We start from the raw sequence: 15,293 nt of genomic DNA, 5'->3' as shown, positions 1-15,293 counted from the left end.
TGGGTTTACTTGATGTTTCTACAAATTGCCTCAGTGGCTAAGCAGAAAACACACCCCTGTATTAATGATATATTAAAACCTTGCAGATAGTTTAGATCCAGAATTTCAGTGTTAAATTTTTTTTGTGTTTGAAAAACCTAACCAACCAACAAAGGATTGCAGTTGGTGTTAAGGTACAAAAACAAAAAAATAAAACTCCAAAACAAAAAAACCTTGTTTTTTGCTAACCCTTGCACATTTGTACTAATACCTGAGAACAAGCCAATCTGGCTTCACTGTCTCAACTGAAGTGCAAAACAGCATAAAACAAAACTCCTGCCATCATTTTGATACCATTAACTACATATGAAGATTACCTTAATCATATGAGGAGGAAGCTGTGGTCCAATAAATCCTGATGCAGCCTGCCTGCTATTAACCACCCGCTGACTGATAACTGGACGGGGAGAAGACTGTCCTGGTGTATGAATGGAATGGGGGTGTTCTCCTCCATTTCTCATATCATGGGACCTGAAAAAACGACACATATTTATTTATTTATTCATTCATTCAGATTTGTTCTTTTGTTTAGCCCAGGCTTTAGACATCCCGCAGTTTATTTAAAAAAAAAAAAAAAAAAAAAAAAAGTTTTAAACAAACCTTAACCCAGGCTGCAATTCATAAGTTAGATAACAGACCTCCTATTATAATTTCCCAACCCCAAACATCAACTCTTAACTTCACAACATGCACCACCACCTGTCTTCCACCCCCAAAGTCAGCCCATTACAGAGCATTTGATCCAAAAGATTCAAAATGCTCCACCTACACAGGAATCACTTCATTCTATAGATGACTCTTTCAGTGGTGGATGGAGGATGACAGGCATTTAATAACTTATACAAGCAAAAAAATTTAGGTCAGGCAGTGAAGAACAATTTCTACAGCTTAAATTATAGGTGGAGTTAGAGTAGACAGAGATGAATTAACCAAATTGAAATTTTTCCCAGGAGAGGAAAACACACAAGTGGGAAGAAAAAAAAATTATCAAGGACAGGAAAGTAACTGAATCTTGAACACATTGGAGTACTTGATATTACCTGATATAAAAGAGCACATAAGCTTGCTGATTAAGTACAGCTCTGATGTCACTGTTGGATACAATAGAATCATTCATCTGGTACCACTGCCCATTACTGGCCTGCAAATAAGTCAATGACATCTTTTAAATCAGTTACAAAATCTGCTAGAAAAACAACATAGGTAACTACTAAACTGCAGAAGAATAAAGAGCGCTCCAAAATATAGCACAATTTTCATTATAGTGATGTACACACTAATGATTTTTTTAATGAAATCCCTTATCTAGAGAGATTCAGTATCAGTAACTTTTGTTAGTGAATGTTCTCCTTCACCAGTGCAGACTTTACTCTAGGGAACTGTTCTCAGAAACAGTTTTATTGTTTAGAGAGGACCTGTTATGCTAAAACACTGTCCCTTCAAGGATTCAAACAATAAATCACATACTACAAGAACAAAGGGACATTAAATAAGAAAACTGGCAACAAATTCATAACTAATAAAAGCACAACACAATCTGTGGAACTCACTTGCACAAGATAGAGGCCAAGAGCTTAGGAAAATTTGAAAAAGGAATAAAGGTTTCTAAAGATGTAAATACCCACAGATACAACAGACAGAATAAACATTTTTATAAGGGATATAAACCCATCTGCTTCAGAGCATAAGACAACCCCTGACAGGGATTAGGAAGAGATTGCCCTTATGGGCAAGTTGTTCCACAGTTGTCCACTATAGGGTTTCTTTGTGCCTTCCTTTCCAGCACCTGGTACTGCACTCTGTACTGGACTGCATGGAAAACTGGTCTAATATGGCATAGCAACTCCAGAAACCCAGCGCATATCCTTTCACATGAAATATCACACCATTTTATGGGGAGTTAGCCAAAAAAAAACCACAGCAACCTTATTGGTTCTAACAAGGAACAGAAGATTGTACTTCAAAAGTGGGGTCTTTGTTGAGTGTGTGACTACAGAAGAATACTTTTACAGCCAGCAATGAAGAGCTGAAGTGAGCTCTGTGCTGCAAGGAGGGAGAAATTATGTTTTAGATTCAAGTTCATGTATTCCTTATCAAGAAGGAAAGCAAGCTATAAAAATCAGTAATATCCTTCAAGGGAAAAAGGAACACGATAAAACAAAACTAAAGGAAAAGTGTTCTGTGAAAGCAGGTAAATTTTTTGCTTAGCAAACACAAACTCTAAAAGAATATTTATTTAAAAATTTACTGTAGGAGGAAGATTCTCAGAGAGAATCTAACCATGTATGAAGCAGACAGAAGGGGTTAATTTACATCAGCATATTACAGAATTATAGGAAGGAGAGAGACAGTTCTCTTCTACTTTAATTTTATGCAAACCTACAGACACAGCAGCAATATGATAAAGTAATGGAACCAGAGGAAAGGAAAAACAAGAAACACTGTCATTTAGAGCCAGAAACCTGAGCCAAAGGTTCAAAAGGAAACAGAGTCAAAGACACTGTTGGAGGACTAGCACGTGGAAGAGTTTTCTAGTCCAGAAAGTCTACTCATCTACCAAAGCATTTCTCTGTGACACAATCTGAGATACTGGATTTTATAACATGGGTGACTCTTAATTTATTCAATATCTGTTACTTAAATGTTAACTGTGTAAAACCTTTCATTATCAATAGTTATGTGCAAAATATCAGACAAAAATACAAAGACAGAGTCTGACCATTTCTTAACTTTATTGGGCCATTCATAACTTTTTGAATATATAACTGTGCAGCAGCAGTTTAGGACCTCCTCAGGAGAGGAAGTCTCAGTGGAGACATGAACACTTACACATTTGCAAAAACAATGAAAAAAATGTTTTAAAAATGTTAAAATATTAAGTGTCATTCATGCTTTAAAATGAGATTGCTTTTTTTTATAGTACTAGGTCCAGGATTTGTTATAGTAAATCCCAGACCTCTAGTCATTTTAATTTTCAAACTCTTAATTGAGACCAGAACAGTACAAGGATAATGTAAACTCTGAATTGTGTTAGTTTTTTCAGGAGTCTGGGGTAAGCAGGCATGCATAAGGACACCGATCACCCCAGAGAATAAAAGGAAGTTTATCAGATAAGTGACTTGTGCTGTAGCACAGCCTTGAGGTAGATACTGAAAGCAAAAGACATCAAAGTCAAGGGTAATTCAAGCTCTACGTAAAGCAAGAGAAAAAAAACTTAAGCCAACTTCCATACATCTCTCTCTCATACAAGACCATGGGGATATTAAATAAAATTGGCAGATTCATAGCTGACAGAAGGAATTTTTTTTTTTTTTTTAACAGTACAACAAAATCTGTGGAACTCATTCATTTCCTGGTTCAGAGCTAGCGTCTGGATTCCTCTAACAGATGTTGGTAATGTGTATCCAACCAGGTCTCATTTACATCCATATGATGGAATGTGCTATAGGATCAAACAAAGCCTTGAATTTGAAGTTATTACAACAGGAATAATTTCTTGCCATGTATGCAGCTAAACCATCCAGATGGGGTCTACAGGCCTTCCTTGCTAGCAGCTAATGTGACCATGATCACATGGTCCAAGGACCTCAAGATATTGCCGAAAGTCAACATAAATAACTACTCCATGAGATAGTGAGAAATAAAGATTAAAGACTCAGAGTCCTGAGATCTGTTCTCAGGAGCAAAGGACGTGACATTTGAAGTAGTCAAATAAGCCCCCATTATCATGAAATGTGCAGTGGCTGCCTCTCTAGATAGGAAAGGAAGTAACTTGTGTTGCTGAAGAGAGGCTAACCTAGTAAGTTTCCACTGGGTGGTTTCAAACATTTTCAGGTGCGCTATAGTTTGCAAGGATCCCAGAGAAAAACGCTCAATGATGAGAAACCAGCACTTTATGAATAGTTTCACTGTCTTAGCCATAAAGGTGGGTGCTTGGCTTATTACTGTAGATTACTCAAACTAGTCAACCAACTGGGAAGTTACAAAATACTTTCATCTGATAAATTCCACTAACTAGGCTAGCAAGACTTATAACAACCCATAACACTGACGAGTTCCAAAAGGGATAGACAATAAATTAGTAATGCTGGTCAGGAAGCAAAACTGCAGATACTATCTGCAAGACTGCTGGTTGAAAACATGGAGACAGGCATGCCTGAACACTGTGAAAAAAGAGAAATCAAAGTCTGGAGAATGAGGGAAACCATATTCATCTTAAGTCTGCCTTTTTTATGTTCCAAGCCAGAGATACAGAAAGGGTCCCAGATACTCTGTTTTCTTGAAAATGAGGAAATCATTAGAACAAAACCCTTTGTCTTATTCTGAAGGGTGGTCTTGTGAGATAGCTCATCTAAAATAGTTCAGATTTCCAGTAGTAACAGCAAGGGTTCTATATTGTGACACAGAACTGGAGCGACTAATATCCCATTCTGGAGGGAGTTGATGATATTTCTAAGGGTTGCTTCATAATTCATAGATTTTTTAAAGCCAGAAGGGACCATTATGATAAAGGATAAGATTATGTAATGACATTTTCCCTTGAGCCAGAGGTGGGGCTGGAACTGTCAGCTGGCGGGGTCCCCTGGGCAGCGGCCCCCCACCTCTCTACCTGAGTGGCGGGGCAGGACCAGTGCTCCAAGCAGCCCCAGCCGGGAGGGGACCCGAGTTCTGAGCTACTGCAGGCGGCGGAGGGCCCCCCAACTCCCAGCCACTGTGGGGGCCTCTGCAGCTCCTATGGGGGTCCCCAAACCTCTGAGCCACTGAGGGGTGGACCTGGCAGCTTGGAATCAGGACCCCGCAGCTCCAAGCCACTGCAGGAGACAGAGGAAGCCTGAAGCTTTGAGTGACTCCAGGTGGTGAGGCGCACCCAGGGCTCCAAGCCATGGCAGATGGAGAGGAAACCCTGTAATTTCCTGCCACCGCAAGTCATGGAAGAAGCCCAGAGCTCTGAACTGCCACAGACCACAGGGGAGCCTAGAACTCCGAACTGGGACTGTGCAGCTCCGAGCCACCATGAATGGCGGGGAGAGCCCGGGGCTCCAAGCCACACAGCTCCCTGCCATCGTGGTCAGTGGGGGGGACACCAGAGCTCAGCCAGACCCCATAGCTCCAGGTAAGTGACCTGGGCAGTGGAGCTCTAAGCCTCCAAGGCAGATGTGCTGGACCTTACCCGCCTCTTACTCCTCTCCCACAGCAGGGCTTGGGCTCTCATCCCTGTCAGCCCCATTCTGTCATGTTATTTTTAGTAAAAGTCAAGGACAGGTCAGGCATCCATAAATTTTTGCTTACAGCCTGTGACCTGTCCATGACTTTTACTAAAAGTGACCATGACAAAAACTTAACTTTAATTATGACCATGTAGTTTGACCTCCTGCACGACATAGATATTGCTGGGTGAGGCACTTTGGCCTAATGCAAGCCCATAACTTCTGCTTTATGTTAACTTGAAATTTTCACTAAACTGATGTCTTCTCCTCCAACGCTTGCAAACAGGACAGCCCCCCTCTAGTGAGAGAGAATGAGGTGGGGTCTTGGCAGAGTCAGTTCCACCTTTGGAAATTAGTTTCCTAAGGTATTTGGTTTGGCCGAAGTGTAGGATTCTGGAGGTGGTACTTGAAGCAATAGCAGGAAACTCTAGCCAAAGAAATGGACAAAAAGGCAATTTTCCATTAAACCTGTTTTAGGGAAGAAACTCAATGGCATCTAGAAGAGCTGAATTTACGGAGAAGAATCATCTTTCACAATTCAGAAGCCTCCTTAATTATCTTACTGAGAATGGAGCCAAATAATGTGTCAACAGGAAAGAGCAGATTAGTGAGATTAAGATTTAGAGGCAACAACAATTTTCCCCATACACAGCTGAAAGTGCCTTGTGCAGTGATATTAAGGACAGACTCCCTAACAGATTTTTTTCAGTTTACAGAGTCAAACTACAGAGCAAAGACAAAAGAAATTGAAATACACTGAAAAAGTTAGTGCACCAGCGGCTTGATGGAACTTGTTAAACAATTTATTCTTTGGTTTCCAGTGGAGGGATGGTGTCCCAATGCCTTAATCACACAGAATCCTCTTTAAAGCACTGTTGTCTTATGGGGCTGTACAACTGTTTCTTTGTGATGGTGACCATTTAGTGCACTTAGAATATATAACAAAGCATAACCCCCAACCACCTCAGTGCTTTCTCTGCTGCCTCAGAGCACAAGTAATGCATGCTGTGTCATCTGCCTCAGCAAATCTCACACTGTGCCCAGTTTAGTTTTTGTAGTTTCTTAGTTTAGATAATTTTAGTAAATTTCTCTTCAGAGAAATTTTCAGCCCCAATGGCTCAGTTTGGTGCCATGGTGATGCCCATCTCAGAGCCCTGCGGAGAGTTTAAGAGATGCACTACAGGCACCTCTCTATTTCCCCAAATCAAGCACATTTGTTGCCCGACTTACTTCGGTGAATCCCACTCTCCTGCTCCATGCTCAATCTACAAGGCCATTCCATGAGCACACAGACAGGCACCTGAGACTTCAAGCTTACCTCCTTGGGAAAGCCATGAAGGTTTATACAGAGACCCCAAGGACCATGCATCCACACTCTGCCCAAATTGGCCAGTCTCGGCACTAAAGCCAATTAACGGGCTAAGCTGCTGGCTTCAGCTTCGATACCACCCTGTTTCAGGGTTTTAGCAAGTATCCTGTAAGTCCATAACTCCACCAGTGGCATAACGTGGGTCTCCAGCGCCCAGGGGCCGTACTTACATTGGCACCCCCCCCCCGCATCGGCAGCAGTGCCCGTCGGTATGCCACTGAACTCCACCCACTTAAAGCTGAAGAGCCCCAGTCTCAGTGGTGTTGTCCAGTCAATTTTGCAAGGAAAAATTGCTCAGACAGAAAGCTATAATGAACAAGAGCTACTAAAGAAGAGTCCACCTTCAGAGCATCAAGCAAAGATGTATGCAAAGATGTACTGGAGTAAAACTTTTCCTAAAAAGGCAGAGCCTGAATTGCTAATCAAGGTCCTCCCAACTGTTCTGTATCATAATAAGGATCAAGTCATGGACAGGAAAGTAAAAAAGCAATCTCTTACAGTCTAGTCCCACCCAGCGGTTTGATAAAGGTAGATGGAGCAGTGTTCAGTTTATGAGTCATTGTCATGTGCTCAGAATTCAGTTGGCAGCTTGTGTTTGGGTAATACTCCAAACACGCACACTCCAATTTAGAAGTGTCAAGTAACACTTCATCCTCTCTGCAGAACCAAAGCTTAAAACGAATCCTGCCTAAAGGTTCTGAAAAATAGAAGAAAATCCCTCTGCACCTGAGGGGCCCCAGGACTAAGGAACCTACAGAGGCATAATTATACAAGAGTAGATGAGAGAACAGGAAAGAGATGAAAGAGATACCCAATCATATGACAACATGCCCAGGACCCTCAAAATCCATAAAAGGAAAAGAAAACTATGATATTGCTATGCATCCTGGCAGCATTTAATATCTTATTTTCTTTTTGCTAATTCAGAAGAATCAGGATTAGATGCAGAGAATTTTGACTACTCTGTAACCTAACCCATCTTTTTCTCTCATTTGTCCTGTTATAATTTCTCCTTAGCTTTTGTCTGATTTTCATGAAGGGCATTAAAATGGTCCCTGCTGGAGGCTTCTGAAGTCCTATGGTGAAGGGACCACCCGTAATTATTTACCATTTGTTAAGCACTCATACTGTGCTCTATAAGACACAAAGGAGGCCACCATCCTTGTCCCAATGAGGTTACTATCTAAACAAAGGATAGACACAAACGCAGGCAGAGGATCTTGATAACTTAGAAAATCCTCTTTAAACAACAGAAAAATCCATTATGAGTGTCCACAGAATTTTGCTGACAAGCATTTGTGGGTCTCTGAAAAACCTCCAACAGGAAAATCTAAGGAGTGGGAATACTGGTGCAAATTTGCTAGTATAACTGGTAATCCACACTTGTACAACTCAGAGGCCCTGTCAATTAAATGAAGGAGGAACTTCCTCTCCAACCAGGATTGAGAAGAATGCCTCTCCTGTTAGCAACCTTTCTGCAACAAAGAGTGTTTCCAGACATATAGGACTTCCTGGGAGCAGATGATCCAGCTAACAGGGAGAAGTGTGCTGGTAGCACTAAAGACTACACCGAAAACCAACAAGGGTTGAGAAGGACATTCCAGTAGCACTAGAATGATCTGAGATAGCTTTAAAAAGAACACAGAGTGTAGAAGACTCACTGTTTTTGGTTAATGGAAATATCTGGGTAGTGCCAAAACCCCCTGGGAGAATCCCCAGGAATAAAGTACTTCGTTTAGGAGAGTGGCAAAAAAAAGTATGCAAGATTCTGTGTCCTTATATGGAAGGGATCCTCCCATGACAGGTCATCCAAACAGTCTGTCTCCAAGAACAACTCCCTTCCTCAGAGGAATGTCTGTACCGGTGAAGACAGGAATGAAAAATTAATGTCCCCAATGCTTATTTTTGGAAGGCTATGTTTTAAAAAAAATCTGTTTATTAAAATAAACAAAAATGTTTATCTTTACCTTTATATAGCAGTAGTAGTGTCCTGCATGACAGCTGAAACCAGTATGCACCAGGACTGCATATAGAACATAAATGATTGGTTCTCCATTTGGTTGAGACATATATGGTCGAATATCCAGATACTCAGGATATTTCACTTCCTAAACAGAGATAGAATAGACGGCTCAAATATTTTATGAACTATCATAGAAAGTTTGAGAAAGATTTCAGATGGTGAGGTAGAAACATTTCTAAAAATATACACACACACACAAAATGGACCACAAGCATACAAATAAAACAAAAGGATTCAGTTTCATTTGGAAAATGATAGGGTCCCAAATGATCTACACTGAAAAGCATAAGCTGCAGAACTGTCTGCTAAAAAGGCAACTCTTGAAGGGCAGAGGAGACTGTTTATCATTGTTTTTGTGTTCATTGTTAAAATGGAACTCTGCTATTGCCAGAAGAGAGGAACAGGAGAAAGAGGAGAAGATTAAGTTATTGGGTTTTTTTCTCTACATAAAGCTGGAATCTACAATCTGTAGTTGTTGTGTGTATGCATTAATTTGTTTTGTATGGTCACTTGGTATTAGAAAATCTAAGTATTAAAAAGATGCAGTTGTAACACCATTTTATGTACCTTGGTAATTTTTCCACCACTAAAATTTGCAAACCGTTTCAGAGACAATGTAAGAACATTAGAAGACCGATGTATTGTAAACCTCTTTGAAGCAGGAACCATCTTCTTACACCTTAAAAGCAAACACAGACAACTGGTTAGGCTTATGTGGATTTTGAATTGAAACCTTTATATCATGTTTTCCATGACTCTCACGTTTGTCTACATTATTTGAGTAAGTATTTCTTTACATGCATTGTTTTTGCTTTTCAGAAGTTCATACACAGCATTTCAGCACAGCTAGTACAAGAGACAGCAGAATGCATGAGGACAAATGGAATACAGGCTCTAGAAACTTATCTTTTGACATCCAAATGAATATTTGAACATATCTGTAGATCTCTGTGATGCCAACAAAAAATAAAGCTTGCCAGCAACTCACAATGCAGTAAGAGCAGCCTTCTCATTGCAGCATTTACAGTCTTTGAAAATAGCTTAGGAAAACGTAAGAAGGTGCAGCATTTCTATTATTACAAAAAGTGACCACCATATCAGACTGCTTTCAGGCTATCCTTTCAACTTTCTGCCAGAGTGCACAATACCAAAAGCATAACTGAAATAAGGGAACATCAGCTTCGATCTGGGATTGGAAGAGCACATATGAACTTCCAAAATGGATTTAATGTGTTGTCAATAAAAAAAAGCAAACAATTGTCCTACAGTATGAGAACTTTTGATAAGTCTGTGATCACTACTTTCCTTTATTGACACTACCTGGAGAGGAAGAAGAGTGAAGTCTATGATGTCTTTTGAAAAATGATTCCCAAACTGACAATGTAAAAGTGATGGATGGCTACTGATCAGTGACAGAATCTGTAGGATTAACCAGTGGGATCCAGCTGCTACCACAAAGGAAAGAAGAATAGTAATAATATGACTTAGTGATTTACAGGATCAAGAAATATTCTTGACAGCCAACAAAGGGTGGGATTGAGTGGGGAATTAGAGAAAAGGCTACCTTTCCAGATTTATGCCCCAAAATACTAGACTGGAGACAGGAATTCCTACTGACCAGAATGTCAAGGAAGTCTTGTATATAATTCTGTGAAACTTAAGTTAGATACTCAAACAAACTGTAGTTTGTGGGCTTTATAATTAGTATAAGCCTAGCCAGCACAAACTGAGAAGACAACTCCAATGAGAAAACTCAGATAAGCAGCTGAATAATTGGACTAAATAGTTCCCAGAAATGGAAAAATCCTAAAGGTCAGCAAGGTGCTTTTAAAAAAATCTCATTGAGAAGGGGGTAGCTTGTGGCCTCAAGTTTAAGCAGACCATAGAACCCTGCAGAGCACATTTATGGAGGACCACACAATACAGAAATTAGATACTCATTAAGACTATGGTTGTTAGCTATGCTTCCCATCTATGATCTTTACACCATCAGAACTCTGAAAATATTCTGAGTTTGTAGTCTGCAGATCCTAGCAAATAAGAGAAAACTTGGATTTGAATCCTTCTATTTCACCTACTGGATACATCATTTTAGCATGACAGAGGAGATAGTCAGCATTTTCCCACCAAATGCACTAATTAGCCATTAATATTCTACCTCAGGTGCAGAACATGTGCTTCATTATATTATTAATTTAGAGATGAGGCAAGAATATTAGAAGACAAAGCTTAGTAAGTCTCTTTGCTTAGCAGCACTGATTTAAAATTATAACCTGTTTTGCTATTATGTTGTATTTGTACCTCTGTGCTTTTATCCAAATGTTTTAAACATGCAATCCATTTTTAAGACATGAATAGGAAGTTTGATCAACTTATTTTTCTTTCTTTGTTATCTGCAACATACTAACTCTGTGTTCATTGATAGCAGATTGGGTTTAAGATGGTTTATTTAACATCATAATTTATAGTAAACTTTTTTCACTTTTAAAATGGTATTCAGCAACACGAGCAAAGTACGGTTTATAGATAATAATAATAAATGAACACTTATTTGAATCACGAGTGCATTTCTTAACAAATACCTCCCCAAATCAAGCCCTCCCAGAACAATAAATTAGGGAACTAGCCTTCTCAAAAATAAGTTTTTTTCCCCAAGTTCCAGATGTTTTGTATTATATTAGCTTGTGTACAACAAATGAGATTTTACCTTGCACTATGTTTTTGAATTAAGCAAAAAATCAGTAACTTTTTTAAAAATGACAGGCAATAGTACATCAATAGATAGAACCAAGCATTTAGTATTAAGATGTCATTAATATCCATCTTACTTGCTACATTTATAGGCATTTTCACCATCCAGCTGTTCAGGCTTCACAAACTGTTCCAGAGCTTTGTTTACACTCTGAGCTGTCTAAAACAGTAAGATAACAGTGCAACGTGTTAGAACATAATAACATAACATACAAACTGCCATACTGGATCAGACCAATGCCAGGTGCTTCAGAGGGAAAGAACAGGCAACTATCGAGTGATCCATCCCCTGTTGTCCACTCCCAGCTTCTGGCATTCAGAGGCTAGGGATACCAGCACATGAAGTTGCATCCCTAACCATCTTAGCTAATAGCCATTGATGGACTTATCCTCCATGAGTTATCAGAAACATCATAAGAACTTGCCACACACTCACTTTATCTTACAGTAGCATGAACTAACATGGTTTTAACAGAGACCCACTGCAGACTACTGAATTTGTGACCAATGGGGGCAGGGGAACGGCAGAATACATTACATCACAAAATGTACTCTGTTCACTTTTGACAGATATAGCTGAGATTTAACTATCTATAATAGTAAATATAGTAAAGCAGTAATGGAGCTGTGGTACATACTGTAAAAGTAGTACACTAGTAATTGATCTGTGGTACGTATATTGTAAAAGTAATAATGTTTTAACAATATGGACACTCAGTATAACATTCTGCAATTAAACCTCTATTTAACTTGGAAATATGAGATAGCATTGTCATGTATGTGGATTCAAGAATTCGGAATGATGTACTATTTTAATACTTGGTCAGATTAAGTAAGCACACATACACATACACTGTTTACATTGATGAGGTACCATTGAAGGACAAAGTACAATATAAGTCACATCCACCACAAAATTATGTAGCTAGAATCAATTTAAATTCTGCATTTCAATTAACTGCATAGCTTTTGAAAAGTAAAGTGTTGTTTTAAACCTCTTCAGCCAGAGTAACAAAATAGTTTACCTTTATCTCCAATGTAATATCAAGGTACGGATCAAAGGTATCTGAGACTCCTTTGCAGTTCATACATTTTACTGAAAACAAAATACAAATGCTTAACATAATATGCAATAGTCTAACTATGATTAACATTAGCTTAACTAGTGTTTAAGTCATAAATAGTTATAAGGCCAAAACCATTCCTAAAATAGTAATTTTTAGAAAAGTACCTCGAGATCTTAAGTACCCTCCAAATATTTGATAGATGAGCGTGGTAGCTTGTGTATGTCTATCCAATCTGAAAATAAATTATGCAGCAATTAGATTTAAAGTCAATTTATTTTCTTCTATGAGCTTTTCCTCTTTTGAAAAACCAGAACATGTATTGTTCTATTTATAGGGAATCAGGAGAAGGAATGACGGCATATTCAAATATTTTGTTGGCACTTACTTGTTGCTTCCATTCAAACAAGCTTTCTGCATAGCATCAATAGTGTAGCGTAGAAATTCATGTGCATCTTCCTGATTTCCAAAGCGGAAATGTTTTGCTATCCCTAACAAATAAATATAAAATGTTACATTGTATGTCTCACATGTGAAAAAAGATGAAAAGATGCGTTTTTTAAACTTCATTAAATTTTTTAAAAATATAAGTTCTATGAACTACAATAAAAGCAGACAAACAAATCAAAATATTTAAATACAGAGATGGCATTTTACAAATAGATTATTTTAAATGACTTACGCCTAAGATCATTGATGACAGCCATAGGTTTGATGACATTGCCAGAGTTAGAGAGTGCCTGGGTAATGTGAGCTTGCATTGTACACATCATGCAGAATCCTTGTTCATGGCCTGAGGAGTGAAGCAATATTGCATCTCAAATTAATAAAATACTTATCTACAGAAGTCCTCAAAAACATCTTGAGATTATAGGAACAATCTCCATAAAAATTATTCTTTTTCAAAAGAACTGAATTAAGAACAGGTGGAAAACCCATAGTGATGCATTAAAAAATGGAAATTATAAAAAGATTCTGTTCACAGAAATAAGTAAAGTTAGGAATAGTTAAACACAAAATTCAATAATTTAGGAAAGGATTAAAAAAACAAAATGCAAACCAAAAAAATCAATCTTATGTTGCTTCTCTTGCCCTCTCCCACTTTTTTCTGCAGATTGCCTGGTTAGAGTACAAGCTCTTCAGGGCAGGGATCTATCATCTTATATGTACATCAAGTGCATAATGTTTTGGGTGCTATATAAACAATAACAAATGTGTATGACTAAAATTAAACAAGCTGTTCAGTGTTATATAGAAGCTGGGCCAGATTCAACTCTCAGAGTCCAGTGGCAGCAGGAGCAAGCCCAAGCCCAAACAGAAACTGAAATTCTTGAAAAATAAGACCTAATACAAATAGAAAAAATATTACTTAATTATGCCAACAGATGAGGAGTTATAGCAGGTACCTGGACACTTTAGCTGCATTTTATTGATGAAGGTGAAGCTAATTGACTTTAACCACGAGAATTGCAATATCTGAAGACATGGTAGTTTCTAAAGTGTACTGTATTTTTATGAAATCTTGTTACATATGTATATCTAATCCCTAACCTACCATAGTTGTCTTGACTATGCAGGTACCCAGAATGTTTAGCTGCCTTTCTAAGCCCTCCTTTCTAATGCTGATTTTCTATCTACATACTTTCTAGCGTTCCATCACCTTTGTATCTTATGCCACTTTATTATATAAAGCTATGTACAAATAAATGGAAATACGCTTACATCTATATTGAGATTTACTTAGTGATGAGAAATCCAAGTTTGTGTCTTGAGCTTGGTCCCTTTCTCCCAGGCTGACAGGAACTGAGAACATTACAGTCTACTGAATTCTGGCGTAAAGAATGCATTTATTTGACTGGCTGAGGCTGTAGCATGATAGATACCAGAGGGTGCTACATCCAGCCCACTCTGAAGTCTGGAGACCCACATAGTACAGGGCACATGAGAACTCCTGCAGGGTCAGGTGTTGAAGCAATGTGGAGATATATATTTCTGCCTGGGTTTCTTCAAAATTATTTTGGTCAAACAAATTTCTTTAAGCAGCAAATATAGTATTAATTCATATAAATGTAACTAAAACTCAAGCTAAAGATACACAGAAGCATTCCTTAGCATAGATATATGACCAGAGAAAGTGACAGGAGGCTATTAGACCAACATATAATTAAAAATAATGCAGGTATTGAAATAAAAAAAAATTGTCTCTTATAAGAAAACCAGCAGTAAAAAGGTAGCTTTTGCCATTAATGGATGCATCATGCCTATTACTAATAAACTCAAAGAACATAAATCAGGAAAAAGATTTTTTTTTTTTTAAATAAAGGCAAGGAACAAAGATACCCAAGTTCTGAACACCATGCCACTGACATTTGTATTAGGATAAACATGAAGCCTATGTCAGTTTGCTTCCCATTTTGCTGTCTACTGGTTTAACTGTTTAGACACTGATCATTTTATTTGTGTGCTACAGAGCTGTTTTAAATTCTGCTTGGTATAACAATAATATAGTGAAGTGGAAACTAGGCTATGCAGCAACGCTGAGAAGACATGTAGCCAGTGTCCTAAATTATGTCACTTTTCAACCAGATTTGGCTACCAGCAGGAGATTCATGCCAAATATTCATTATTCACATTACTTTCCAAAGCACAAAGAAATGCTTCTTACTCTGAAGTTTAGGCATCATGCATAGACTGCTCCACGAGCCCACTGACAATATGATACTCAAAATCCACTCCTAGATGTTGAAAAGCAAAATCAGGAGTTCTCCAGAATTACTGTTCTCCTTTCACTTTTAAAGTTGATAAGAAGTTTTTTTAAAAAATATATATATATATATTTT

At 38.3% G+C, this 15,293-nt stretch overlaps 2 protein-coding genes across 2 annotated transcripts in view; one reads left to right on the top strand and one right to left on the bottom strand.

The window, feature by feature from the left end:
* CYTH3 (cytohesin 3) overlaps window positions 1–11,079 on the top strand; it is a 99,907-nt gene extending 88,828 nt beyond the window's left edge. Inside the window, exon 14 of the transcript XR_010920332.1 lies at window positions 9,458–11,079. The gene's annotated coding sequence lies outside the window, so the exon portion shown is untranslated. The remainder of the gene's footprint in view (window positions 1–9,457) is intronic.
* Window positions 1–15,293, bottom strand: part of USP42 (ubiquitin specific peptidase 42) — a 37,349-nt gene that overhangs the window by 15,130 nt on the left and 6,926 nt on the right. The window contains exons 4-12 of the mRNA XM_067550944.1: window positions 13,136–13,246; window positions 12,842–12,944; window positions 12,621–12,688; window positions 12,415–12,485; window positions 11,467–11,549; window positions 9,206–9,317; window positions 8,583–8,723; window positions 1,080–1,180; window positions 357–510 (exon numbers count right to left, since the gene is read on the bottom strand). Of these exons, the coding sequence (XP_067407045.1) occupies window positions 357–510; window positions 1,080–1,180; window positions 8,583–8,723; window positions 9,206–9,317; window positions 11,467–11,549; window positions 12,415–12,485; window positions 12,621–12,688; window positions 12,842–12,944; window positions 13,136–13,246 (944 nt within the window). The remainder of the gene's footprint in view (window positions 1–356; window positions 511–1,079; window positions 1,181–8,582; window positions 8,724–9,205; window positions 9,318–11,466; window positions 11,550–12,414; window positions 12,486–12,620; window positions 12,689–12,841; window positions 12,945–13,135; window positions 13,247–15,293) is intronic.

Source organism: Emydura macquarii, unplaced genomic scaffold (genome assembly GCF_026122565.2).
Source record: "Emydura macquarii macquarii isolate MOO-44397 ecotype Brisbane River unplaced genomic scaffold, CSIRO-AGI_Emac_v2 contig_1348, whole genome shotgun sequence".
Classification (NCBI taxonomy): domain Eukaryota; kingdom Metazoa; phylum Chordata; order Testudines; family Chelidae; genus Emydura; species Emydura macquarii.
This window is presented reverse-complemented; position numbering and strand designations above follow the sequence as displayed.